Genomic DNA, 26,932 nt, shown 5'->3' with positions numbered 1-26,932 from the left:
ACCCCACACAGTGGATTTTAGCAGCCCAACTGCCCTCTCTCGCACAACAAATCTGTGCAAATCCATTGCAGTTTACTACCATAAATCTGGTGCAAGCAAGCAGAGGACCCAGTCCCACTAATAGCTAACCCGTTTGCTCAGAAAATTGTGCTCTTTGAGGCCGGAAAGCAGAGATTTCCCTCAGATCTTCAGTGCTGGTTTCCCTGGCTCATTGTGCAATGGTTTCTCTTAATACTTGGAAATGATCCCAAAGACTAAGAATAGGAGACTTCTAAATACTTCAAGTACAAAACTGAATACAACTTATGAAGCCTGTTTTGCCCTCCGAGGTGCAGTTTTACATTGACACCACTAAATCAGCAGCAGCTTATTTTGCTTACAGGACAGGACAGGAGCCGTTATCATTATTTAAACTTCTTTTCTCACCCTGCCTTGCCTTTCTGGAGCCCAGCAATCACCTAAGCCGCACTAGTGTACTGTTCAAAATTATTTTAGTGGAGTCACTTCAGCATCAGACCAGCCCCAAATCAAATCTCGGCAATCGCTGCAGCATGGGAAAATGCTTTCTAATTTCCCAGTGTAAATTCCACTTGCCCTAACTCATCTGAGGACAATATTCTCCTGTCAGGTCTGCGGCGCTGTTAGACGCCACCGTGGCACCCTGCACTTGCGGAGCCCCAGATTTCAGCATGCTCCTGCAGATGCAAAGTTACTGACCACCCCTGGCCCCAGCTGTGAACCCCCCAGCCCTCCTGGAAGCCTGACTCTCTCGGAAACCTGGCTTTGGGGTCTGAGTGTGAGTGCGAGGCACCCGTCCCGTCCGACTCGGCGGGGTCTTAAATTGGATTAAAAATCTATTTGCAGAACTGCTTTGCTTTCCGACTTCTGTGCTGCACCTGAAAACCTTTCCTTTTGAAAGCAAACACAGGCTCTCCCCAGGGGCTGCCTGGGGAAGTCTTTCCACTATAAACATTACCTACCAGTAGTAGAGACAGCCCCAGGCAAGCCAAAATTCCTTCTCCTACCAAAGAACACTTTCCAATCAAACCAGACATTATTTTTTCCATTAATGAGTGTTGATACCTACTGGAAAAGTTTGCAAAGAAATCTACTCCAAACTAATTCTTCTGATTCGATATCTACATTTTATGAGTTTCTTTTGTCTTTTTTTAAATTTTATTTTATTTTTCTGATCCTTATCAAAAACATGATCTTGGCTGCTCAGGAATGCATCTGTTCCTGCAATTTGGGCTTTGACTGAAATCAGAGGTCCAAATCTGATTTTACTCTGCATTAACTCCACGGAAGCAAGCAGAGTTTTCCCACATTTTCCCTGGTGTGATGGAGATGAAAAATAGATCCCTCATCTTCTGTTTGATACATCAGAAACTTTGGAACTACTGCCACAATTTTTATGCCCCAGAATACCACAATTTCAATGGCGGGATAGACTGGAGGAGAAGATGACCTCCTACCTATTTCGGGTCTTGCTTCCCAAAAAGCACTATTAGTATTTAAGGGGGAAAAAAAAGTGGGGAGGCGGATGGGCTGTGTGGACAGCACTGCCTCCCAGGGCATATTCCCCAGGGTTTTCTGGAAACTACTGGCTGCTTTCTGGATGATCCATATTTTGGGCTCTTCTGGGTTTGTCCAGGAGGGTCCTTCCACGCCCCCTTGTCCCCTGCCAGTGGAAACATTGCCTCATACCCCCAAACCTCCACTCTCCCCACAGCGCCTTGTGCCCCAGGGATCTCCTGCCAATCCAAAGTCACACTGCCATACCTGGCAGGGAGCAGATCCCCACCCCATCTCCAGATGGCACCTCCAAGGCTGTGTGGGGGAGGACACAGCTGAGTGAGTAGGGTCTGCAAGGGGAAGCGGGCAAGAGCACATTGCAAAGGGCAGTTTGCAAAGAGCAGCCTGCCACGGACACTTTGCAAGGCCTCTGGCATGGGAACCCCAACACTGCAGCAGGGCAAAAGCAAAAGCCGATGCCTTCTCCTCGCTTTGTGCACATACAAGAGCCCAGGGAAAAGTCAAGCTATAGCATACACCATATGTGGCAGTCTGATTCAGGCTAGGTACCACTGCAGCCCAGCAACAGAGCTGGGAGTTACCCCTTGGCCGGATGGGACCCCGCTCCCAGAGCCGTGTGGAGGGGCTGGGAGGCACGTTGCAAAGTTTGCAAGCACTCCAGAAGCAAACCGGCACCCCAAAAGCCCAGGCAGGGGGTTGCTCTGGAGGGATCCCTTCCCCAGCTGCAAATCCTGACTCTATCAGGGGCAGGTGGGGGGGTGGGGTGGGGCGACGGTCGCAAGCTATCTTTTATTCGAGGTGCATTCCCAAGATTTTAGTTAAGTGTAACATAAAACTGTGAAAGTTTAGCAGGGGAAAAGCTTTCCTCCCACTGACCTGGCCGGCCAATCAGAAGGGAGCCCCGCACCTCCCTCACTTCTGACAACTATTTAGCAACTGAGCTCAGCTAAAGTTTCCAAAAAGTTAGAATAACTTCCTCTCTCCAAGACCTCAATTTTTGCACAACCCCGTCCTTGAAATAAGAGCCCTTCAAGCAACCTGGAAAACGTTTGGTCAGCAAAAAAAAAAAACCCTCCTGTTTTTCCAAAGGATCTGTCTCAGGAATTTAAAGCACATTTAAGACACACACACTCACATAACATAAGGAGGGGGGGAAAGTCTCTTCCCCTCCCCTTCTTGCAGAAAGCATGGAAGAAAGTTCCAGTTCTCCTGTTTCCCCTGTGGATAGCTTGGGGACCAGTGAAGAGGAGCTGGAAAGGCAGCCAAAGAGATTTGGCAGGAAGAGAAGATACAGTAAGAAATCCAGCGAAGATGGCAGCCCCAACCCAGGGAAGAGGGGAAAAAAGTCTAGTCCCAGCTCCCAATCTTATGAAGAACTCCAGAGCCAGAGGATCCTGGCCAATGTCAGAGAGAGGCAGAGGACTCAGTCGCTCAATGAAGCCTTTGCAGCCCTGAGGAAAATCATCCCCACCTTGCCCTCTGACAAACTCAGTAAAATCCAGACCCTCAAGCTCGCGGCTAGGTATATAGACTTCCTCTACCAGGTCCTACAGAGCGACGAGATGGACAGTAAGATGACTAGCTGCAGTTACGTGGCTCATGAGAGGCTGAGTTATGCCTTTTCAGTGTGGAGGATGGAAGGAGCGTGGTCCATGTCGGCCTCACACTAGCCACCGCCAGGGCAAAGCAAATGCATCTGCCGAAGGGTAGGTACCTCTTTTGTTTTCCCAGCTTGCTGCAGCCTGCATCGAGGCGCTCCAGGTCTCCCTGGGTGAGGGCTGGAGTGGCCAAAGGTTTCTTGCTGACCTCGTCTAGATGTGGGGCTTGGCGTGGTCCGCGATGGGGGGCGGGGAGGCAGAGGGGTCGCTGAAGCGTTTCGGCCGTGGACGGTGCAGCAGCAGTGCCTGGGCGAGGTGGGATAGCTTGGCCGGGGCTGGGGCCAGGGCCGGGGCCGGGACCCGGGCCGGGACCGGGGCCGGGGCCACTGCCGGGCGACGGGGCCGGGGTGCAAGAGCAGGCCGCGGACCTGGCAATTAAGCGGTGAGAGCAAACGTGGCCGGCCCCCTCCCACCCCGCTGCCCCAGCTAAAACTCAAACTGAGAAGCTCCCAGGGATGCGAAAGTCAGATTTGCCCGTTTTGAGAAATACCAGCGTGTTTCCCCTCTGCTGGGATGGGGGGGCAGAGAGGGGAGCGGCGCTGAAAATCGGCTGGCAAGGCAAGGCAAGGGGGGGAAACCATCGCCGCGTGAAGTTTGCCGCAAAGTGCTGCTTTGGGGAAGGGTTTTATTTTTTATTTTTTTTAAAGAGGAAAAGGCAATCGGTAAAACGGCCTGCCAAGGGGATCCGAACCGGCTGCTGCTCGGCTCGGAGGGGCGGCCGTGCCCTAAAAGCCCGGCGCCGAGCACGCCTGCATCCTCCGCTCGCCCCGGGGCTGGCGGGGGGGGGGGACGCGGCTGGCCTGGAGGACGCGAGCGGGGGTCGCCGACGAAGCCCCTCTCCGCCGCGGTCCGGGCTGCGTTGCCGTTCAGAGAAACGGCCGGCAGATGCTGGCCGCCCGCTCGCCCGGGCTGCGCCTGCCTCTCCCCCCCTTCCCCCTAACGCCACAAAAGGCAAACGGAGACAGAAGAAACTCTGTCCAATTTTCAAACTGTTCAGTTTCCCTTCCCCAAAGTGCCGGTAAATTTAAGGCCGGCGTTAGGCTTTTCTAGGCTGGAGCGCAGTTTCTGATTTACTCTGAGCGCTAAGCTCTTCCTCATCTTTTTCCGTTACCAGAAAACTACTTCCTCTTATGTTTCCTTTTTAATGTGCTGGGGGGAAAAAAAAAAAACTGTAAAAAAACGAAAAGGCCTTTAATAATAACCTCACCTCAAGCTAATTAAGCAGACCAGCTCTGCATTATATCAGCCAGAGTTTGCATACATCCAGTTGTTTTCTTGGGGTCAGTACATAAAGCAGACCCCGGTAACCTATTTCACACAAGAAATGCTGTTTACAGCTGCAGGACAGAGTTACCTCGAAAGGGAAATTTGCTGCCCGTAACATAGCGCATGATGCAAAATGAAATAATTTCATCATGCAGAGACTCAGTTCCTTAAAGACGAAAAGAAAGTTCATCCCAGCCCATTGGCCAGTTTTTTTAAAGAGGCAAATCCATCTTTGTTTTATCAGCAATAAATGGCCCAGTTAACAGCCTTCACACAATTACCATACATTATTTGAAAAAGTCAAGAAGTGTTCAAAAAAGGACTTACTGCTGGTGTAAAATGCAGAGTTAAAATCATTTTAGAAACCACTTTAAGCAGACGTTTCGCTTGCATCTTGAAACATTCTGCATTTTAGTGCTGCAATAAAAGTTTCTTTGCATTCTTCCAGGAAGCCCCCAAAAGATTAGTTTTTAAAAAAAATTAATTGCTCTATCCATTGCATGCTTTCAGGAAATTAAAACTGTCTGCTACTTCATTTTGTTTAAATAGGTGACTCTGCTGCCTTGGTTTTTATGGGTATTACTAGCGTTACTATTTTTTGCACGCCGTGCCCTAATTTCAACTGTAAAAAGCCAAAGTCGAGTCACTTTTTCAAAAGATAAACTCTCCGTTTATAAAAGCTAATGCCTTTTCCCAGGCTAATCTGGCTAAAAAAGCTGCAGCAAATAGATTAAAAAAACACACACAAAACCCAGGCTTCTTGTCAAAAACAGATGTAAAATGTCCCAAACACATATTTCTTCAGCAGTTTAGATTGGCTGAATACTGAAGTGCTGTGATGGAACAATGCATTTATTCTGTTGTTTCCTAAATGATGTGCTGCCATTAGCCAATGATTTTTTTTTTAATCTATTATCTAATATATATCTGTTCCTCTGTTTCACACAGTACTTTGGGGGCAAAAACTGCTTTTTAAACCGTGTTTCAAATTCACTATCAATGGAATTATTGCTAACACTGTTCTGACAAGGTGGATGTTATATGTGGATCCTCAGAGACGGCTCCTTAATAAAAGAAATTCAGAGCGGCATTTCGGATTGCATGAAAACCTACGAAATAGAGCCAAACCTAGACATGTTTTCTGTTTGCCTCGCGGTGAATTGATATCTGGTATCTTCTGCAAAATTCAGCTTCCAACCAGCTGGCTAGAGGTGCCTTTTTACTTTGCGTTTGCACTCACGGTTAGGGAGCACAGTCTTCCCTTGCGTAGCCCCAAACCCCCAAACTTTCCCCGCTTGCCTATCCTTTTTTGTGTCTGTGTGTGCATGCACACGCGTGCGGTCGAACTGTTGAAAACGTTGTTGACAAATGGCCTGGTGCGGTGTGGTGGGGTGTCAAATTCTATCGCTTATGGCAACAAAACTTGTGTCTGCCAGCAAAAAATGGGCGAGAAATGCACTGAAATGGGCACATATAGTCAGCTGGTGTGGCATGGGATTCTGCATGCATCTGTCCCTTTGGAAGGAACTTTTGCACACAAGAGGGATCTGACTGTGGTCCGGATGGCAAAAAAAAAAACCCTTAGGAAACAGCTGTCTGAATTTGGGAGAGCATCCTGCATTTCTTCGGAATCAGCAAATGCCACAAACTTGGGGTGTGCTCTGAGCAACGGGGTGAGTCCCGTTAGGACTGTATTGCCATGAAGGTCCTCCCTTTTCCTTGGGTTTTGGAAAGAAATAGGCAAGGAAGGATTTCTCTTTGAAGGGGCAGTCTTTGCCGTTCAGCCGAAAAATCAGAGCAGCTTTTTGATTAGAAAATCAGAGCCCTGGGAACTGGTAAAATGCCACCTGGCCTCCACAAATGCCAGTAGGTGACTGTTGCTCACTTCTCTGGCAAGGAGAGGTTTTCCTATTCTGCTCTTTGTCATTAAAGACAACTTACTCCTGTCGCTTCAAGAGGAACAGGCACAACTTCTCACTTTGATTAGTGTACCAAGCGATAGGATGTTTCAGCGAATGTCTGAAAGGCAGGTCTCCCTGCACCTTCTTTCCCCCCATCTCCACCTCCTCACCACTGGCACCTGTGCCCCTTACCTTGCAATCGCCTTTTTTGTCTTCCTTCGGGAAGTTCAAGATACTCTAAACTGCACAAATATCAGGAAAACAGAAAATACGTATTTCCTGTATGCCACTTGGTAAGGAAAAACAGTATCTAACCAGGATGCCAGGGACAGCAGGAATAAAAGCCAGCACGAAAAGAACAAAACCGCAAAAGCATCAGCAAAGTGTAAACCACGATATAGCATTAAACCCTGGGGCCATACGACAAGTTGGCCAGCAAAACCCATTTTCCATTTGCACTATCATCAGTGGGCTTTGTGATGAGCTGTTTGCATTCCACAGGCTGGTACTTCGATTAATAATGCCTTTGCCATCTTTTTGCATTTTGGGAGATGAGTATAATGCACACATGCGAGCTGCAGCATTCTTACAATTGTTCCTTAAGAGTTCTAGGGCTGTTTGCAGAATAAAACATTAGCATCCTATTTCATTTTGTCCTTAAAGAAGCAAACAGATGCTATCTTTGCTGGCCCTGGGAACAACCTAATTCTATAGTTTATGAGAGAACTACAGTTAACTGGGGGTGTTGTGACACTGGAACTAAGCCCTTTTTGTCCCCAAAGCCCTATTTTTTTTTTAATACGCATCCTTAGAAAATGTAAATATGTTTCCTTGACAGGAAGGATTGTAAAGTTTGGTATTTACATTAATAGGTTTATAGCGGGTTTTTTTCATCTCAGTGCATTTAAAAGCCCAGCAAAATGCATTTTGGATCTTCTGTTTACGTTTCTGTCTTTTCCTGGGAAAGAATAAATCTGTTACACAGTGTACACCAAATGCATAGCACTCAGCCAGCAAAAGCTCAAATTAAGAGACCCTTGAAATAAAGGGTGCAAGGAAAATTCTCGAGAGAAACACAAATGCAAAAGACAAATCTGCTATGGAATATATGCACATAAACTAATTACCGATTGTACAGAGTTAGAGACATGCATGGTGGACAGAAATGCTGGATCAGAACTAAAGGACCATTTAGAAGAGCAGCAAAAGCATGTTATTACTTAATCCGCTGGAGCCAGTGCTGTGGTAAAAGTCCTATCGTGACAGATGTGCATTGAAGGGTCATTAAGGGAACAGTAAATGCATACATTTTAGCTAAGTAGACCTAATTTGTCTCCAAATTAGTCATCTCCACACTGGTCATCTGTGTGGAGTAGCTCCAATTTTAAGAGCTTGCAAGCTTCATTATTAAAACAAAGGGGAAGATTGCAACTCTTTCTGAATACTGCCCTTTGCATTTCTTCCTTCAGCATTTGTTGGGCATATTTTATATAGGCATAGGTAGCGGCAATAAATTAGCCTTGAAGATCACTACAGCTTCTTACAGAGCCGGGACAGATCCTGTAACCACAGCTGAAATCTCTTTTGGGGACATTTCTTGTCACTCTTTCCTCCTGGCAATATAATTATTTTTATAGCCGTAGTTCTGAGAATCATTTCCATGTGGTTCAGCAAGACTTTGAAATCTCCAAGCCTGAAACCTACAGAATTTATGTCTTGCTGCAAGCCATAGGAATAGTTTGATGAGGCCATGAACATGTAAGGGAACGCCACCACAACCCAGAGCACAAAGCAAGCCTACATGTAATCAGGGAATTACAGCTGCCGGTCAGGGAAAGCATACATTTTTGGTAGCTTTTTTCCCTATCCAGGCTTCACAGAAGATTAGGGGGAAAAAAACTGATTAAAAAAACTGCTGTGCCATGAAAAATGTGCTGGGCCAGATTCTCTGCTGGCTCAGAGCAACCTTGCTGATACTCGCTAGCTGATGATCCCATCAGACATCTCAGTGGGTTGCTCTAAGTGACTTGGAGAGTGCTATACACCAACACTTATGATTTACTTCTGAGGCAAATTTGGATGTGAGGAAAAACAACAAGTCCTCCAGCGGGATCCTAACAGCATCATGCTAATTAATGATTAGGTCTCAAGAATTAAAGCAGTAAAAATATTTGCCAAAAAACCCCCCAAACCTCTAGGCACCCCAGCGTTAAATTAAATTTGTAGTTGTAGAAGATGACCACTCAGCATCAAGAGCTGATCATATACAAATAACAGATTAACTCAGCCAGCCAGTAAATCAAAGCACAGCAGCCTTTACCCTCATACCTGTCTCTTTAACCATTTCCACCCCAGGGACCTCCAGCCCCCCAACCAGACCTTGACAATTGCAGCGGATCAACCAAGCCAGTGTTCAGGTTCAGCTGCAACATGATGGTCTTTCATTGCATTGGACGAATAAAGCTCCAACTCTAATTAAGCATTATCGTGTTTTGTCACCATTACAGCCCTGGTCCTACAGCAGGGCTCCTCTGTTCACAGAAGACTCCTTGTGTCGTCAAAACTGTCCGATCAAAGCCAGCTTTTGCAATACGCTTGTCCCTTCTTCAGGGCTCACTGCGTGCCTTGCGAGGGGAGCCAGTCTTGCCTTCCTGGTTCCACTTTGGTGGGACTTTTGCTGGAGTAAAGAGTGCGGGGCAGAATCCTGTTAAACTGAGCTAGTTAAGCAGAAAACATGCTGTTCTCCAGCAAACATTCCGTCAGCGTTTTGTTACGCTCTTCTCGATCTCCCTGGTACTGCTGGTGCTCATATTTTCTCTGCATGCGTGTGTACAGGCATGTAAGGAGGGACCAGGGTGACGCTAGTTCTTCTGGATATGCTTCTCCTCCTATATTACAGCAGGACTTTTGGGGGGAGTTTGATTTTAATTTTTTGCACAGTTTCTCACTCATAGAGTTCACTGCCTCCAGGCTTTTGGCCTTCAGGAAAAAAGGAGCATTTTCACTTACACAGGGCAAATCTGCCTTTCACCCCTGAAAATCAGTTGTCACATCGCGGGAAGCAAGGTTAGCTGAAAGGAAACCTGGAGATGTCAGGACCAGTCGTTGCTGCAGAGGGGTACACACGGCTTACCACAGTGGGACTCCGATTCCTGCCAGGGAGGCTTTTGGCCCAACTCCTACACAAATATTAAATAAACAACAACTGTTAAGTATTGCTAAAATAGGCAGCTGGGGTTTTCAAAGAGGTATATGGCCATTAGCTGGTCGATCTCTACGGATGGTCATTTCAGAATTCTGAGCCTTTTGGGGGGAAAAAGGCATTTTGATCTAATCATCTGAACCTCACCCAGGCAAAAAGCAGGGCTGTGCCTTGCACGATCACTTCTCCAAACCAGCCGTCAGTGGGCATTTTTCAATGTAAGCGACGCTTTCCATGCACAGTGCTTGGGTAGTTTGAGTGCAATCTTGCCGCTCTCAGAGGCAACCGTCACCATGCTTCTCTCAGGGACACCTTTTGCAAGTGTTAAAGTAATTTGGAATTATTTTTTGGCTTCTGCGGTGTCTCTCTTTGCTAAAAGAGTCTCATTTCAGCAAGCTGTAGCGTAAGCAGCACCTTGAGATGTCCTTGCTGTCTGCTCAAGAAAGCAGCAACTAGACTGGCCTCGCTTTGCACAGCTTGCAAAAGTGATCAGACATCAAAAAGAAAATAACCCTTTTGCCCTGCACTATACATTGAGCTGGAAATGAGCAATAGTCCCTCGTCTCCCTCCCCTTCCCTTCTCCTCCTATGTTCTTCTCCTCTCTGTCTTTTAACCACGGCTTGGAAAGAGAAAGAAAAAAAAATGTCTACTAGTTCAGCTTGATATATATTTACTGGAAGAGGTCCAGTGAGCCTGTACTAGCTTTAATTGAATTCTTAATAAGATAGTTTGCCTTGTTAACTGCCACCCCCAAGAAGAAGCTTTAGCATTTCCTTAAGAGATATAAGACTTGCCAAACACACGCTCTAAAATATATGAATTAGGTTTCTGATGATTTTGGCCACCAGAAATCCTCATGCAGTAATTTATGTGATTATGCCTTCTCTTTAAGCTGTTCAGGCCTCCTTGAAAAATCATATGTTTGTGCTTAAATCTAAATAAACCTAATTGCTCCAGCTAGGAGAGATGGAGGGATCACAGCTTCACTAGGACTCCTGTGAAAAATCAGCTCATTGAGCTTGGAAAATCTGGGGGGGGGAGGGGGAGGGGGGGTTGGATGGAGCAGGGGAGCATATTTTATTTAGAGAAGTGGAAAGCGGCATTTTGCACTGCTCGGGGGATTCCCTGGCAGATTGGCATCCAGCTTGCCTGACACCATCTTCCTCGCACTCAGCCAGGGCTGTTGCATTGATGTTTCCAGCATGTCCCGGACAGCCTGGACCCAGACAATGGCAATTCGAGGTAACCCCAGGGTGGGCTCAGCAAAGCCCCTGCAAACCCTGCTGGAGGCACAGGGGCCTCCTGGCCCGTGGATGCTTCTTCTCTGCCTTGTGAAGGAATTTAAACACAGTCTAGGACATTGTGTGTATTAGCTCCTTTATATTAATCTGGCAGAGGGATTACAAAGAGAGAAAATGTTTCACACTCGCACGAGCACAAGCAAACCCATTTAAGCCTGACCCTTATGCCACATTTGATGTGTACCATGAAGAAATCTAGCAGCAAGATATGGCTCATAGGAAGAAATTCCTGGTCAGGCGGGGAACCTAAGAAAATATTGTGGGGATATTAGAAAGAAAGAACAGACTCAGGAGACTTCTGAGGCAAACAGATACAAGTTTCCCTGTACCTGCTTATGATTTGCTGTTGGTCACAGGGTGATTTATCTTTAGTTGAAAACAAAAAAATGTTCTTAATGCTCCCGCGGAGCATGTGCCTTGGAAGTGCTGCCGCCCTCGCTGGCTGTCCCTGTGCTGTCTGCCTGCAGTGGGGTGCTCCCAGCAGCAGAGCCTCTGCGCTGGCGGCTGCCCGGGGACGCCAGGAGCACGGCGTGGAGAACGTCAAACCTGCAGGCAGCTGCTTTTGATAAGAGGGACAAACAGGCTAAAGCGTTTCGTGTTTGCAAATGTAGCTATCACAGCAGAGGGCCTCCAATGCAGCGCGCCACATCCCAGCATGCGGGAAGCCCAGCAGGCTGATCTAAGAAAAAGCTGTAAACTCCAACTCGGGCATTTGTATGGCAAAGACCCCAGAGGGAAAAAGGTGCCCTCAGGCTGCCTCGAGCAAGCGGCACGACCCAGAGAGAGCCGGGTTGTTGAGCAAAGCCTCAACATCCGCACTTTGCTTGCTTCTGCAGGGGTTGCTTAGGACCGCATGCCCATCCGTGGTGGGATTGCATTAGGAGGGCCGACAGCGGTCTTGCACTCTCAAGATGAAACCCTGCTGTAGAGCCAGTGACCCCGTGAGATACCAGGTGCCATGCCAAACACACCAGCAGATTCCCATCTTGCTCAAGGTCTAGAAGCAGCTAACGTTACCAAAGTGCTTGGAGATGCCCCCCCACCTTGTGCACGGGGGCAGACCAGGGTGTCGTCTTCCACAGTAGACCATTCCTAGATGCAAACAACATAGTCTCATATCAGCATAGCTGCAGACCCAGCGGGGTTCCTGGGAGAAGAATAGTTTGGGGCACAACCAAACCGTTAATCAGAAGAATTAGGACAGGGGAAACATAGTTTTTCAGTATGCCAAAACTCAGCTCCCCTCTCTTTGTCTCTCCCTGTCTTGCACGCTTCCTACCCCAATAACCAGAGCCGTCTTTATGCATTTTGAGCGATGTACGTACGGGTTCACATCCCAAGAGCACCTTCTGCAAATTCTTGCAAGCCATTAAATCTTCTTCTCCTCTGAATGCGCACCGACACCAGCCCTGTGGGCTGTAGCTGTGGGACGCAGGAGATCGGTGGGCTACCTCCGCATGGGGTGGGTTATCTTCCAATGAGAAGCGATAGAAATCAAACCCATTCAAGAATATTTGCAGGGGACTGAAAGAGGTGTTGCAGTCCACAGCAGCATTGCTTAGAGCACCAAGAAAACAACAACACGAAAATTTAGCAAGAAATTACTGAGACATAAAACGACGTGATAAAAGCAGACCAGATGAGATATATTGTCTTAAAAAAAGAATATATATAATTATAAAATATATTAATGTATATTTTTATGCATTTTAAGTATGTAAAATGGCTATTCTGCATGCTCTAAGGCAATTTAATATTTTGTCTGAGGAGCTCAGGAAATTTCTAATATAGCCGAGTCCATTTTGCTCTAATTGTTAGCGCAATGCTTCAGGCACGACCCAGCAATCTCTGTGTTCAAAGCTCTCTTCCAGCTCAGTGGGGTTTTATGCACTGAACAACCAGATATTTTGCAAGAGGTTTTTCATCCTTTGCCACGAGAAGGGCTGTTTAATGGATTCCTGTTATTACCAACACTAAATAATCTCTCTTTTATACTATACATGTGTCTGAAATGTTCATTGTTGGAGTGGGGCTGGAGCACAGCTGAAGGTCTGCTTTCTAACCACCTTCCCTGTAGGGAAGAAGCAAAATTGTGCTTGCACTTTGGTGCCGAGAGGTGATTCAGAACATCAGGTTTTGAGCTGCTCAAGCTGCAGTTTATGTCCCAAGCGAAAATGAGCTCAGGGCATCTTTTTCCAGTGATGAGCCCTGCCCTCGAAAATTTTAAACACACAATCTAGGGATCAAAATTGTTGCGATAACTTAACGCATGCGAGGTAATAACTCGTCACTGTTTTACGCCTTCATGCCGGGGAAACGACTGCGCAAAAGCACTGTAAAAAGACCTATTGCTCCAAAATATATTACAGGTGGCCATTCTGGCCAGCAAATATCATTCAACTAAGGTGTGCATAGAGAATTGGGAATGTGGGACAGCATTTTCAGAAGTGAATCGGGAGCTTAAAATGCACTCATCTGCAATGCGACTGTGTTAATTTGAAAGCTTTACTCTTAAGTGTTTTGGTTTTGAGGGTTTTTTTTGTTTTTAAATCAGGTAATACTTTCACTCCCAATGGGTGGCAAAAAGTAAATATTTTAAGGTGACTCAGTTGACTAAGGGAAACACTCTCAAAAATACCTTCATTGCTCTTGAAAATTGTAGTCCTTTATTCTTAGCAATAAATTATGTCGGAATTAAAGAGCAATGCCTGGCTTAAAAAGTGGCAGTCTTCAAATGTATTTCTATCATCTCTTTTATTGTTCTCAAATAAGTCATCAGTGCACTTTATTTCTACTGTAGTTAGAAACACTTTTCATGCACCCCCACACAATGCATCAGAAGGTATGTTTATAAGTTCTGAGTATATTTATAAGATCTGCCCAGTCATCCCTGCTCCTTCAGAAAATAAACCTCCTGTTTACAGCACATGTTCTGTGCTGTTTCCTAATGCCATAATTTCCCCAGCTGTACAAATGGGTTGTGTCGCACTTCTGTTCCCCAGTGCAGTTTTTTCTTCATCTTACGTTTAACAGCCATTGCGCGAGTTTTCCGTGTGACGGAGCTTGAGCAACATTTGCATTTTTTTTTTTTTTTAACGTAAAATCTCTTTCTAGATAGGGCATCCTTAGACTCCCCCCGTGGATTACTTCTGCACCCCCACTGCACTGTTCTTATTTATTTTAGGTGACTCCTTAAAACGGCACATGCAGCCCAAGCATTTCAAAACCGCCGGCTTCTTGGTCGCTTCTGCTGGGCTGTGCCAGGGTGTTTGGTTTGCCGAACAAGCATGGCAAACTTCAGGGGAGAAACTTGACCCGGATTTTTCTGTCGCCCTCACTCAAATACGCCCCGCGCTTGCTAAGCGTGCCTGGACGAACTGCAAAATTGCCTGCCGAGGAACCCCAGTGCAAATGCATCTTACAGCGGTGCATTGATGTGCTTTGGGGAGGCAGGGGCTGCAGGAGGGCAACGCGTGCTACCCCGGCGTCAGACCTCGCCGTGCACCGGCTGGTGAAGCACCTGTCCCGCCGCAGCCTGCTAAGGCTTTGCGGCACTTAATGCAAGCAGGGAGTTAATTCAATAAAGTTGCTGGCCCCCCAGGGGTGCGTGGCGCAGGGAGGATTTTTGCCCTGAGGGCGCTCGCCTTTTCCAGCTTTTTTAACCTTTTGCACGTGTGCCCCCCCCCAGCCACCTGCGTCTGCCCCGTGCAAGGATGGGAAAACAAGCACGGAGCGTCAAACGCAGCCGCAGCGCGCGGGCCTTCAGCGGCGCCTGTGGGATTTGCACGCCCAGCTCCAGCGCCTGGGGAGCTGGCTCGCAGGGAAGCGCGGCCCCCCCCCGCTTTGCGGCGCGACAGAAGCAAAGTGCCGTCAGCCTTTGACCGTGCCTCCGCAGAGCGCCACGCTGGCCGGCACGGATTGGGTACCAGGGCAGGAGCATCTCCGGGATGCGCAGGGAGGAACAGATGCCTCTCCACCACCTTCAAAGGGCAGGGAGGTAACAGGCATCCTGGCATCTCCTAATGCAGCAGGAGCGCGCCCAGCTTGGGGTCCTCCGCTCCCTTGGCTGCCAGCGTCCCAGGGCTGCCGAGGGCTGTGACGCCACGAGACTTTTATCCCAGCAGGTCCAGAAGTTCTTGGAGGGGGCCAACAGGCAGACAAGGCCATTCCTCCAAGCTTAATTTTCTTAGGAAACTGAGAAAAAAAAAAGAGAGAAAGAAAAATGATATTTGGCAGTAAGCAGAGGGTGGGGATCCCTGCCAAGGCCTGGACAGCTGTACCTTCTTCGCTAGCAAGTTGTGCGATCAGCCGAAGGCCGTGCTAAAAGCCAATAGGAGTTACCATAGCTGCCACATTGCATTTTGCTGATCCTCCCACTGGGAGACACCTTAAAGAAACAAACCCACCCTAACAGCTATGCGAGCGCTCATACTTTACAATGCGATCAGAGGAAAACTATGGGTGACCTCTTAGATGCTTTTTTTTGGTTTTGTTCCCCCCCCCCCTCCAAATCGCCAGCATTTGAGGGCTGGTTTCTGATCCAGGAAGAGGGGACAGGGGAGGAGAGTAGTTTATACGAGCTTTTTCCGTTTTGTGCAGCCTCGCTTGCGTTCAGCTCACGCACAAAAACACCACGCGCCCCTCCCATTCATGGCTGCAGCCTGGCTCCCATTACGAGGCCTTCCTGCCATCTCAAAATAACCCAGGAAATTGTGCAAAAGCTCCAGAGGGTTCAACTCTTCACTGCCAGAAGCATGCACAGCTCTGGATTCGGGAGCAGCCTGCCCCAGCAGCAGTTTTAGCCTGGTCATTTGTTGCATTGCAAATCTTGACGCGCTCCTTTAATGGGGGGGGTCTTAAAAAGAGCGGAAAGCAAGGGACGCTTAAGGGAGAGCAAGAGCTCGCTTGAGCATGGAGGAGCGTTGAGGAGCATTGAGGGACTATGCCCAACTCACAGCAGAAATAAGCCTGGAGCAGTCTTGTGAGTCCCAGACAATGGCCGGTAGAAACCTTCACTCCCATCCCAGCAGAATCTGTAACAAAACGAAACCTTCTCAGCTTATTATTTTTTTAAACAGATACAGAAAATTGTTCTTACATATTTTAAAACAGCATATTTTTAGGTGTTTTCCCTCCTTTATCCATTCCTTACCTGACAGCCAAGTGGTCTCCGGGTTCCAAGATTTTTAACTCACTTTCAGCAAAGTAACCTTCCAAACCCCAAAAACTTAACAAGAACCTGCCGTGCGTAATTTTGTTCCCCTTGTAAAGCCCATTTTCCTTGAAAAACCACTCCTGTAAAGACTTATGGACGAGCTGTGCTTCTTCCAGAGCCCTGTGTGCACAGTTTCCCCGGGAGCAGGGTCTGAGATGTCATATCTGGTTCCCGGCTGCCTCTTTAAGGCCATTTTAGGTGCACATTGCACAAATTGAGGCACAAACAACCCAATGATGCACCAACATATTTAGCTGCTCCCAGTTTCCTAGCAGCTCGGCATGTAGCAGTTGCTTGGGCTCACATAGCCCAGCAATAGTCTGTTTAATAAAAGAGGGTGGAAAGCCACGTTTTGCTGCTGAGCTCTTGCTGACTCAGCACCTGCTGGCACTAGAGGGCAGGATACACTGTACAAACGACTAATGTGGGTCAGAGATAGCATCCGAAGGGCAAATCTCTTGCAAGCCTAATAGGAGAACATGCCTAACTCTCCCTGCCAGCAGTATAAGCAGGTCAGGAGCTGTCTGATGGCACAGAGCAAAGCAAACCTGAATTTTGCACCCAGCATGCCATCATCAGGACAACAGGCTCCCGTGCTTCTTAGTTTAGGGTCAGGCTACCAAATATCTTTTGGGGTGTGGGGGGGTTTGTTTTGTTTTGTTTTTTTCTTTTAAGTATTTCATTACTTTCTGTACCTCTGGCATGTTTTTTTTTTCTCTCTCTCTGATTAAACTTCTACTGTTGTCTTTTCTTAAGAGGAGATTTTAGAGCAGTTCCAAATGGAACAAGTACAGATATGCTCCATTCCTTTAGTGGCAGCCACTTCTGATAAGTAATCAGTATTTGCCAGTACCATGAAAGATCACTTAGAGTAGGGCCCCATGTGCGATGCTGCCATTAGCAAAAACCTCACAGGACTCGGCAGAATTGAGGAGAAAGGTAATCTTGTGGTCTGAAGGCAAGCAAAAAATCTCTTGAGACTTCCAGGGCCCCTTGCAGCCAGGCCCTGATCTTGCAATCACAGCGCGCCGCTGTGCAGCATGGAGGCCCTAACGTCCACGACTGCGGAAAATGTCATGGGCTAAGAAAGAAAACCGGGAGAGGCAGGTCATACCCCTGGTTAAGCTGTGCCTGTTGTTGACGCCTCAGCTTGTGATGAACGGTGGCAACTAAACGGACCAGAAGAGCCCAGGGAGTGGGTTAGGCTGGGGTGGCCGCCCAAGCACACCAGCCATCCTTGGCGAGACATCGCAGCCCGTCCCGAGCGCTGCTGTCTGAGCAGCCTCCGCTGGGACGTGCCTCGGCTTGGTAAATGCAATCCAGGCGCAAGTATGCGATGCACGTCTCTCCCGGTTGCTGGCGTTTCTGAAGGACGCGAGTCGGTCAGCAGGGCTCAGCTGGGGAGCTGGCTCTTCAGCTCAGATGGAGGAGGGCTGCGTGCTCCGGCTTCTGTCTCTGCTCTTGCCTGGGAGGGTGGTGGCTGCTTCAAAATGCCAGGAAAACAGCTTTGCAAGTGACTGGTTTTGCGTCTCCTTCATCCATTTCACGGGATGAGCCGAATCCGTTCCCTTCCCCATCTAGCAAGGACAGAAAGTGGAGGGCAAAAACTAAATAAAATCATCTGCCAGAAAACATCTGGCCTCCACTGAGGGACTGAACTCCTTTAAAATGAAAAGACTTGGACGAATGCTACAAAACTGAGCCCCAAAGAGGTGCTGTACCCAGCTGATGCACTGCTGCATCTCGGCCCAGGGCCAGATCCAGCTGTATCCTGGAAGAGCCAGGGTGCCCAGAAAACTCTGCTCAAAAATTGCATTTTAGGCTGAGGGATCTAAAAATGACATCTGTGGGGCCCCGGGGGGACCTTTTGCAACCAAAATCAAGAAGGGAGGGACAAAACCAAAATATGCCAGTTCAACATGTTCTTAGAAGAGAGTCACTGAGACCTTCTAAAGAGATGAATTTTGTTTTCAATTGCAATTTGGGGATGCAGTTGTCTTAGCCCAGTTTTGTTGCTAGAGGGGGAGTGTCTGTAACAATACTCTCAGCTGCTAGGAAATGGGGTGTTTCACAGAATGGCAAATTAGGGAGCCTCTGCAAAAACAGTGGTTGGTAAAGGATCCCCAGCCTTTGCCTTCTTTGCCCAACTTCCCGTCTTTCCTGTGCCGCTTCGGCCTGGTTTGGTGCAGGCTGCATGTTTCAGCATCCCCTGGGTGCCACAGGGTTTTGCAGCTGGCTTTGGGCTGGCCAGCTAAGGTCAGTTGTTGGCGTAGTTGTTTGTAGCAGAGCCTCTAGACAAATTGTGTTGACAGCAGCTCTTTTCCTGTATCGCCATCCAGGGTTTGGTGCGAGGTGGCCACCGTGTGCAGATGCTTTCCAGCAGGTACCGTCTCCCTTCTCACGCCTTTAGCTGATCCCAGGGATGCTCTCCTCTGCCATGCCTTGGCTGAAGGAGACAGGATGCAATGACTGCTGGTTCAAACCAAATTTGTCCATGCAACTTCAGGCAAGGTTTGGTGCCTCAGTTTCCCTGTCTGTGAAAGGGAAACGCTAACACTTATCCTTTAAGTGCTTCTGTTTGCCTGTCCAGCTTGTAATCTTTCCCTGAGACAAGACCTTCCTTCATGCAGTAGAAATACAGAAAAGGGACCTGCATGCAGTCGGGTTTTATCAGAGCTGAGTCCTGAGCTCAATTTTTCTATGCTTCACCCAGCAGACAGTCCTTCTTGCTGACTGGCCTCTCATGGACAAGAACATGCATCCATTTCCATGTATTTCTAGGTGCTTTTTGCACCTCAACAGGGTTTGAGTCCTGCCGAATGGAAAACTGCTCTGCATCAGGGCCAGTCTCCGAGTAGCCTATCTCCAGCAATTTATATGCATTTCACAGTTTCTCATTTCAGAAATCTAAATTACAGATGTGCACTTCAGATTTGGAGGGAGACAAAAAGGAAGGAAAAAGGTTAAACAGCTCTGTGAGTCACTCCAATACGCAAGTTACTGTTGATTTAGAAACCTACCTCGGCAGTAAATACAGAATAAAGTTCTCCAAACTGTTTAACCTTTTGTGTTCTGGCCAGTAAAACAAATAAGAAACCCCTCCAGAGTCAGAAAAGCAACAATCTGGAAAACACTACAGTGAAATTAGTACCAAAGAGAGAGTGACCTAAAATGAGTGACCTAAAGAAGAAGGGGAAAAAAAGAAAAAACAGCAGACATGAAAGGCAAGAAGACAGGCACACACATTAGCAGAGCAGATAACGAAGCAAACACTGAGTGCAGGCTGTGCTCATCTCCGGGAACTGGTCCAGCCAGCACAACACAGCAAACAGTATGAGCGATGACTTTCCAAACAAGTGGAGAGAGACTGCACAGCCAAGCATTTGTAATTTACGGCATAATGAAAAAAGAAAATACGGCCCCAAATCCTCCTCCTGCTGAAGTCAATAGTACGGCTTCCATTCAAAAAGCACCTCATGCAAGGGAGCTTATTGCCCCAAGGCTTTCCCTGGAGCTGCACGGACTCAACCCAAAATGCCCAATACAGTCCCAAATTATTCACTTAGGCATTTCAGCTGCAGCTTTCTGTGGGCTAGAAGCACCAGGCTGAAGGCAAAACATGTCTCAGCTGTGTAACTCAGGAAAAGCTCCCTGCATAATTGCAAACAGGCATACCATACAGGTAGACAGGAACATTCACTGGAGAATTAGCTTTACAGTATGTAGACAGGCAAGACATATTATGCACACGGGCTATATATGCATTGATGTTGAGGAAACTCTGCAGAGGGCTGACACTGAAGACACAGAGCAGGCTGTGTATTTGAAATGTCCTTATCCTGGCTTTTTAAACCCTTGCAAGTTTTGAAGACAGCTGAAGCGTACAAACCCCAAGATCTTGTTCAATCTCTCTATTTCCGTCTTCAAAGCGCAGGGTGTAGCAACGGAAGGAGAGCTTTCCCTGGGATTTGAGACACTGAGTGGGAGTTTAGAGAAAGGCCAGCATCTGCTGATCTCAGGGTACCACCAAGAGAATACTGCACAAGAATCTTGAGGAGTTCACTTGGGCCAGAGCCATCCCGAGGTCTTCTGTTAAAGCAGAATTCCACTAAAAAGGCATGCAAAGTGACTGAAGGAGCCAAGGGGGCTTGAGAGTCCCAGCAGTTTTACTGTTCATCAGCATTCACAGCAGGGTGTTAGGAACATCTGGCTCCCTAAGAACTGGCCCCATACCCTCTGCACTTTCACTGTAAAAAGCGCAGGGTAGCAAATAGGTTTGAACAATTAAGAGGAACCCTGATGATTTCCTTAAATATTTGGGCACACTTTAAATCAGAGGGTCTTAGGCTGTGATTCACAAACCAGTTCAGAGCAGCACATGGCATCGGCACTTCCTGACTCCATGAAGAGTGGAGGCACACCTGGGCAACCTCCACACTGGTATTTACCATGCCAGGCACCTACCAATGGCAGCTGGGCTCCGAGCCAGCATCTGCTCTCAGGATATGGGAGTGTGGTCAAGGGCTAGTAGGGTTGGGTGGGGTCCTGGTGCATGACAGCGAAGGGGTTCCCCCCCAAATCTTGACCTTTTTGCTTAGGTCCACCCCAGGGACTGGCACCAAAAGGCTTGTTCACACTCACAGGCTTTCCAGAGAGTGTGTGGATTTAGGGATGCACTTAAAAATGCACTGTGGTGATCAGCGCACAGATGTTATGCCAAGGACAGAGACAGAACTGTCTGTGCAGTGCTGCTGCATAACAGTTGAGTCTGAAACACCTCTTTGGCTATGTTTCTCATTGACTGCCTAGATTAGGGATGTGAAAACCCCCATTTTTATGACAGTGATAACTGCTATTGAATGCAAGACTGAACTTCTTTATGTTAAAGTCGTGCTGATACATGGAGCACTTGAGCTCTACCTTGCTACAAAAGCCCCCTTGTGTTTCTTCAGCTTTTAACAGCCTGTGCTTTTGGCTCCTTCACAACCACGTGCAATTGCCAGCTTCAAGGGCCAGTTGCAAACTAAGACAAGATATCAGAGAAGAACTTTTGAAGTTTTTTGCTGGTTTGGGGGTTGAACTTTTCAGAGATCATGTGTTCAAGCTTTTCCACCTAAAATCTGAAGACTAGAAACACACCTTCTTAAGAAAGGCTACAATCAATCTATTAAATTAATTGATTAAAAAAAAACATTAAATATTCTGTTAAAGCCCCATGTTATTTCTAGAATCAGGTGGTTAAGAAACTGCCAATTAAGTAGGGCCAAAGCTGGGCATTGCAACTGTGACCCAGCAAGAGAGGCTTTTGGTGGGACATAGCGCAGAAAGGACAGAAGGAAGCATCAAGACTTTCAGATTAAAGATGCTATTGTGCCAGCAGTGTGCCAGCACTTCCAGATATGTGTTTCTGTACCTTTGTCTCCTGTTTGATTTGTTCAGGGTTTTTTTTCTTTGCTGTAACTCCCCTAACAGAGTGGTATTTGCACACTGCAAAGAGCAGACATGAAGCTGCAGTCTTCTTTTTGCTCAGTGCTGCAGTCCCCTCCCAAGTGTAATGGGGTCTTGGGAAAGACATGCCTTTCTGCAGTGCAACTATAACAGATGGTGGTGGCAGGAGGGAGTCATTCCTGGAGAATTAGGTGCCAGAGAACCACTGGGAAGTAGATGGGATTTAAGCATCAGATATTTCTTGGGCAAGACAAATCTGCACTGATTACATGGGAGGAGAATTTCCCCAGCAAACATTGCTGCGTTTGAAGCCTTGCGTGAGGGGAAGCCTTAGGAAATGTAATTAGTGAGATGACAGATGGCTTGCTGGAGCATCTGTGCACACATACAAATCTTCCTATCTGCAAGCTGGCATTTAGTTGAGCCTGACAGACATCAAGGACCCCCAGTCCAGGAGAAGGCACAGAGTAAAGCGGAGCAGGTGGAATCTGAATGAAGAACTGGGTTCTTCTGCACTCCCTTCTTTGCTGAGGCAAGTGATGGAAGAAGCATAGAGAGACTGAAGGGAGTCAAGGGGGACAAAGCAAGACTAGACTAGGAGAAGGAGCCCAGGAGACAGATAGTGGAGGAAGCAAAGTGGAGGAAGCCTTAAAGGCTAGGGAAAGGGGAGAGACAGCAGGTGGAAAGAGTAACTTGGGCTGGGATTTGTCATGAAGGAAGGCAGAGAGTAACCAGGCACCACACTAACATGAGTAGCCTGCTTCCAGTGGAGATCTCTGCTGTCTGTGCAGACCATGGCCACCACAGATCTCTCCATGGAGGCATTGCATCGTATAGATATACTCTGGGCATGGTAACTGGGTTGAAAGAGTTGCAGCAGCCAGGCCTGCCACCAGCACCAGCGTCAAGGGAGGGAGCAGCAATATGCTGGATGCAGAAAGGCCCAGGAGTGCAGCAGCACAGCTGGGATGGGGACAAGGCCAAACTCACCGCTGTCACACCTCTTGTGTGCTTCAGGGGTGCAAAGAACAGGGGAGGAAGAAAGACGTAAATGGTGTTCAGGATCTGGCTGTAGGACACTGAGAAGGTTTTCTTGCTTTCTCTCCCATGCAAGACCCAAACTTAACTCAAAGATGAGCTGAAGCCTCCACCAGTTCTGCCACAAGACCAGCATGATGCCCACCTGCAGTCCAGGGAGTCCCCAGCTCTTATCTGTTACCAAACCCAAGATAGTTCAAACTTCACCCTGATATTTTTGCAGCTCCCCACCTGGCAGGCAGCCAAGCTGTTTTGGAAGCCAGCAAAGGAAAGAGCTGACACAGTCCAACACTGCTGAGCTGAAGCATGATAAAACTATATCCTTCTCACTCTGTGTGTGTGTGTGTGTGTGTGTGTGTCCATTCCCCTCCAAGAATCATGCACTGAACTCAGCCTTCAAAAGGCTGAGATTTCTTTCTTCTGATCTGTTATTAGGGTGGCCACAGGGTCTGATGCACAGACTGGAACTGAGGGGTGAGGCTGAAAAGACTTAGGGCCCCACCAGAGCTGGAATTTTTTGAAGGGCACTAAATTTCCTTGATCCCTCTGAAAATGCCATCCTCCATTCATATCTAAGAGTCTTTATTTAGTTGCATGCTAGGGCTTAAAGAAGCTTTTTCAAAAGATTCAAATAGCAAGACTCCAACAAGAGTAGGGGGTAAGCAACATTTTCAGATTTTAAATGTACTGGTGGAAGTCCAGGAGAAGACATGAGCTGGTTCAGAGTACTCCCTCGCAATCCTGCTACTGCAGTAGCCCAGTAGTAGCCAGTAGTAGCCCAGCCCAGTAGCCCAGGCCATCTCCGCAGACAGCCACCACTATCCTGCACCTGTAACCAAAGAGTCTTTTTGATACATCAGTATAACTCTCAGTAAAGCTGGAATGCTTTGCTCACTGTACACAAACCCTCACCACACACCCTGGAGCAAGGGCAGTGTTATTATCCCTGGCCTAGAGAGAAAGCCTGGGCACATGGGCTCTGTAGCCCAGAAGCAACTGCCTAACTCCTTTTTGCCTTTCTCCAGCTGTTCCTAGGAAGGCTGGGATGCCCCATTTCACAGCACGGGGAGGCAGAAGTGAGCCCCATTCCCACAACAGAGCTTGGGAAGTCCTTACCCCTCCAGAGGCTGCTTGCTGAGCAACACAAGGCACAGCTTTGAATCTCTGCACAGCTCCAAACGTGTCTCTCTTCAGAGCATAACCCCCTCAATTATCACTCTTATTGCTGTCAGCAAGCAATCATTTTATTCCTGGGCAAAATCAAAACCTCCTTTCCCAGCATGGAAGCCCATGGGCATTCCTGTTGGCTCTCTGGTGCCTAGGAGTGATCCTCATGCAACAGGACCACTTGGCTGGCTCTCAGCCCCAGTCCAGTCTCCTAGAAGTGGGACTGTGGTGATGCGATCCTCTGGCCAGTCAGGGAGCCCCCGGAAAACAAAGCATCCCATCCATATCTCATGCATGCAGGAGCAAGGGAGGGGTCTTTGCACACATGGAAAAGGGGAGCAGATTCCCCCAGGGCAGATACAAGCCACTGATTTCTGCTGCCAGATTTTTAGCTTGTGTAACCTGGCATAGCTCCATTGAAGGCAACAAACAGAGCTCCCCCTTTGGTTAATGGAGTATGGGTGGAAACAAGCTGGTTTATACTGGAGAGACCTGGGAACACCAATGCCTGGATTTAAGAGAATCCCATAACCAGAGATGAAACAATGTGGTGATGGAAACAGAGAAGAGGGACATTTCTGTAAGGAAAAGCAAAGCCAATAGTCCATTTATTGTCTGGAGCTACTGTGATATTTCTTATTTCAGCTAGCTTTCTTACACCACCCTATGCAGTTTGGGGCGGGAGGGGAGGACATGCAAACATTTGGAGGTGAGTGTAGGTCCTTTGTTCATACATGTTAGGATGCTTTTCCAACATACCCTGCTCTGGAAGAGGAAGCAATCTTGTGGAATAACCCAGGAGTGTTTGCCAAAGAGGGAGTGAGGGGAGGGAAGGAAAGAAAGAAGAAAGTATTTAATAACTCCCAAATCATTTTTTTAAAATTCATTAGCTATTATTTCAGCTGTGTGACCTCCTAAAGGGACTTTCTAGAGGTTCAGATTATGCAGTCAACTAAAAAAATATAAATAAGTAATCCGTTCCCCTGGAAAGGGCAGAGATCGCTTCGTTCGGCCAAATCGCGTGGGACGTCAGGTTAAATTTCCTGTAGGGTGCATGTATGTACTTCCAGGACACAAATGTGGCCAGAAAATTCTACCAGTCTCAGCGAGCAACTCCAGACACTGGGCATGGCACGAGAGAGCAGGAACTAGCATTTGCATTTGTGTGGAGTGCTTGATTTCCAAGCACTTCCTGCCAGTCCCACAGGGACTGAAGCATGTTGCATTGCAGCAGGATTTCCAGCTTCAGTTCAAATGGGTTGCAACTTCAAACATGTTGCAGAGACTAACTTCCAACCAAGCATGCTACTCTGGTTAAAGGTCTTCATCCTTCCTAGCTGAAGTATTTGGGTAGGGGAAACCCTGGCTAAATTTTTTTCCATTTGCATTTCTCTTATTCCTTCCTCCTCTGAGAAAAAAAGCCTGTGCTTTATGTACCAGCCAGTCTTCCTGAGCCTATCTCCTCTCACTAAAACTTCAAAGGCTCACTCATGTGTTGATGTGAGTTTAAATGACTGCTGTCTTTGGTGAGTCTTTAAGTTGAGGAACAGCTGATCCTTAGAAACCTACTTAATCACCTTTCAAGTGAGCAAATAATGAGAAATGCATCTAATCACATTTGCTAATAATGGAGGATAAGGGGGAGAAAAAGGTTGTCTCTTCAAGATCTGGTGTCTAAAACCAGAATCATTGTGGTTGTCCAAAAAAAGTTAAAATCTCAGGAGTTCACTTTTTTTGATAAAAAGAGTTTGGCAAGAATTTAGCTAAAGGGGGAAAACATCTTTCAAGAGAAAACTTGATGAGACAGCAAGTGAATAGCTTTAAAAGCTTCCCTTACTCTGCCCTGGTACTCCAAACGAAGGGCACCAAGAGCCCTCACCTTTCTGAGCCCATGGCGTGAGCATGGTCCCAGGCCACAGCTCTAAGCTGGGCCAAAATTGCCCCAAGCACGTGACCCCTGCCTGCTCTCTATTTCTCACAGAGGTGAGATGGGCATTGGGCAGAAGAGCAAAGCAAAGCTCTCCACCAAACTTTGTTCCCGTTTTATTGGCACTGCAGACATCCAGGAGGACAAGGTGGGCTGATGTCTAGGGAAGATTAGCAGAGAGATGTTACCTACGGCATCGGCAAATTCAAGGTAGATGTCACATTTGAAGAAAGCAGCAGTTTCCTCCTTGCTGGAAGGTGGAAACTCCCTCTTTAAAGTGATTACGGGCCATAGGATCCCTGTGTGCACATTGCTTCTAGCCAAGCACAAAGAACAAGAATTACAACTATTTATGGCTTACACCAAGAGCCTAACTGAATACACAGACCTCAGTGTTATCCCTGTGGATGTGCTGTCTACCAGCTGAACACCAGCTTCACAAATTACATATATATACATACATATAAAAGTATGTAATTATATATATACACCCACACCAACAAATATGCACATATACAGGCAAGTGCTATAGTATGGGGGTATACAGGCATAGGGGAAGTGTGCAGTGTATGTATAGATATTCAGGCAGAGATGTAAGCATCTCATTCATCATGAGAATGGTGTCCAGAATAATTGGAGTTCAGCAAGAGAAAACAGAAATCTGTTCATCTTTCTTAACTGGTGAAAAAAGCAGAGGAATGAAAGAAAACTAAGTTAAATCACTATAGATATCCTATATTCCTCCATATCTATAGTATATTTAGAGCTATAAATATTGTATCACAGATGATATATCTAGGTAGTGTGTGTATAAGCACACACACACACGCTTACTTCTCTAGACAGACGCATAGACCAACACTTTCCCTATACCCTACCTGCACCTAGATTTCTTACTGAGCCTTGTAAACTTTGATTTCAATCACTGGACATGATGTCCAACCTCCCTCACTCATCACAAACAGATGTGCACTTTTAATTGGGGGACAAGAAATCTTAGGAAAAAAGCTTTAAACTTCTGCAGTACTGCAAGAATAAGCTGCATGTAAAATGCAGCTGTGTACAACAGAAAAGCTCTTCAGCATTGGTCACAAATCCAGGCAGTCAGAGAGATGAGAAGTACACTGGCAGCTATTTCAGAGAGAGTGCCTGGTTCACAGGAGCACAAGCTTAGGTCAAGCATACAGTCTGCAAATCCGAGGGCAGTTCTTGAAATTCAGAGAGGAAGAACATTGCCAAAATCAAAGCACAAAAGCACAAAGTCTTTGTTTT

At 47.2% G+C, this 26,932-nt stretch overlaps 1 protein-coding gene across 1 annotated transcript in view; it reads left to right on the top strand.

The window, feature by feature from the left end:
- The first annotated feature begins 2,567 nt into the window (after positions 1-2,567).
- TWIST2 (twist family bHLH transcription factor 2) overlaps positions 2,568-26,932 on the top strand; it is a 45,795-nt gene continuing 21,430 nt past the window's right edge. Inside the window, exon 1 of the mRNA XM_026075604.1 lies at positions 2,568-3,242. Within this exon, the coding sequence (XP_025931389.1) occupies positions 2,724-3,206 (483 nt within the window). The 5' untranslated portion in view covers positions 2,568-2,723 and the 3' untranslated portion in view covers positions 3,207-3,242. The remainder of the gene's footprint in view (positions 3,243-26,932) is intronic.

The sequence above is a fragment of the Apteryx rowi genome, unplaced genomic scaffold, assembly GCF_003343035.1.
Source record: "Apteryx rowi isolate R43461 unplaced genomic scaffold, aptRow1 scaffold_407, whole genome shotgun sequence".
Classification (NCBI taxonomy): Eukaryota; Metazoa; Chordata; class Aves; order Apterygiformes; family Apterygidae; genus Apteryx; species Apteryx rowi.
This window is presented reverse-complemented; position numbering and strand designations above follow the sequence as displayed.